The 1346-nt window shown below is 34.6% G+C and overlaps 1 protein-coding gene across 1 annotated transcript in view; it reads right to left on the minus strand.

The window, feature by feature from the left end:
- Positions 1-659: 659 nt before the first annotated feature.
- The window catches only part of LOC107836234 (E3 ubiquitin/ISG15 ligase TRIM25-like), a 2511-nt gene continuing 1824 nt past the window's right edge, over positions 660-1346 (minus strand). Inside the window, exon 1 of the mRNA XM_016671508.1 lies at positions 660-1346. This exon is cut by the window's right edge and continues 1824 nt beyond it. Within this exon, the coding sequence (XP_016526994.1) occupies positions 1116-1346 (231 nt within the window). The 3' untranslated portion in view covers positions 660-1115.

Raw genomic sequence — 1346 nt, forward strand, 5'->3', positions numbered from 1 at the left:
TTGGTTTCCTTTCTTACATCTTGTCAAATACTGTGATATGTAAAGCTAATTTTTCTTTTCTTTTTGTGTAGATAGAGTGAGCCCTGGGGTTCAGTGTTCTTTTTGGGTGGGGGGAGAGAATGCGCTGTATGTAAATTATTATTTTTTTTTTGCTTTACTTTTTATGTTTTTTTTGGGAGGTGGGGGGGGTTGTGTTTGTTTTTGTATGTCTGTATAGCAGAAAATTCTAATAAAACCATCTTGTAAAAAAAAATTAAACTCATAAATCAAAGAATTACAGATTATATTTTTCTCCACACTTTATTTTGATTCACATATTTTCTCAACACATTCTGTAAATTACAACATTATCATATAAATCCACTGAGACATTTACCACTGGTATCCAAAGGACAGAAGGAAGCAGTTAGGAATGATAACTATTTACAGTTACAAAATGATTAATTTTACAGAAACTGCTCTATTGGTTTAAAACTAAACAGAATCAACTTATGATTTAAGTAACAAGAATGCAAGTTCATAAAAATACCATCATCCCCTCAGTTTTCTGTGTTCACAGGGAAAATCCAAGTGAAACTGAAATGACATATCAATTTATATTGATTTAATTTACAATAATTACTCAAACCTTCCCCCACAAACCAGTTTTAAAATATTAAGGAAAATGTAATTTTGAACTCAATCATAGCTTTAAATCAGATGTTGACAAACAAACTTAGTAAATACACATTTCGAGGTGACAATAAAAGAAGCAAACGTCATTCATAGAAACACAGACTGCTTTAATGGAGAGAAGACATGAGGTTACAATATAGAGTTAAAATACTTTACATACAACTAGTTCAGTTCAGCCTCTGTCCTATAAAATGCTCTGATATACATTATCTTACATTCCATTACACATAAAAACTAGACTGAGGCCAATCTGGAGGTTTTAATGCTTAGTAATTCTAACATCAACAGTCTAGTAAACCAGAAAACAGAGGAACATTTATAAAAAATACAAGTAATTCAAACTTTGACAGTAATATATCAAAACTTTACACATTTCTTCTCTGAGCTGCTGCACAGTAGAATATCGTTTCCCTGCAGGTATCAGGCTCTTCTTTCTCACATTAAAACTTAGGACACTTTCTGACCCGTCTGAGTTGACTGAACTCAGCTGAGCCTCCAGTTTCATACAGTCGTATCCCAGCCAGCAGCGGCTGAGTGAATCTGGTCTGGACTCTGTGGAGGAGAGTCCTGGATTCAGAGACGCTGAAACGGTTATTAGGGCGGAGAGTCGTGGATTCAGAGACGCTGTAGAAGGACAGAACACCTGCTCCATAATCCAGGAACACTCCTAT

Source organism: Poecilia formosa, unplaced genomic scaffold, assembly GCF_000485575.1.
Source record: "Poecilia formosa unplaced genomic scaffold, Poecilia_formosa-5.1.2 Scaffold45, whole genome shotgun sequence".
NCBI lineage: Eukaryota > Metazoa > Chordata > Actinopteri > Cyprinodontiformes > Poeciliidae > Poecilia > Poecilia formosa.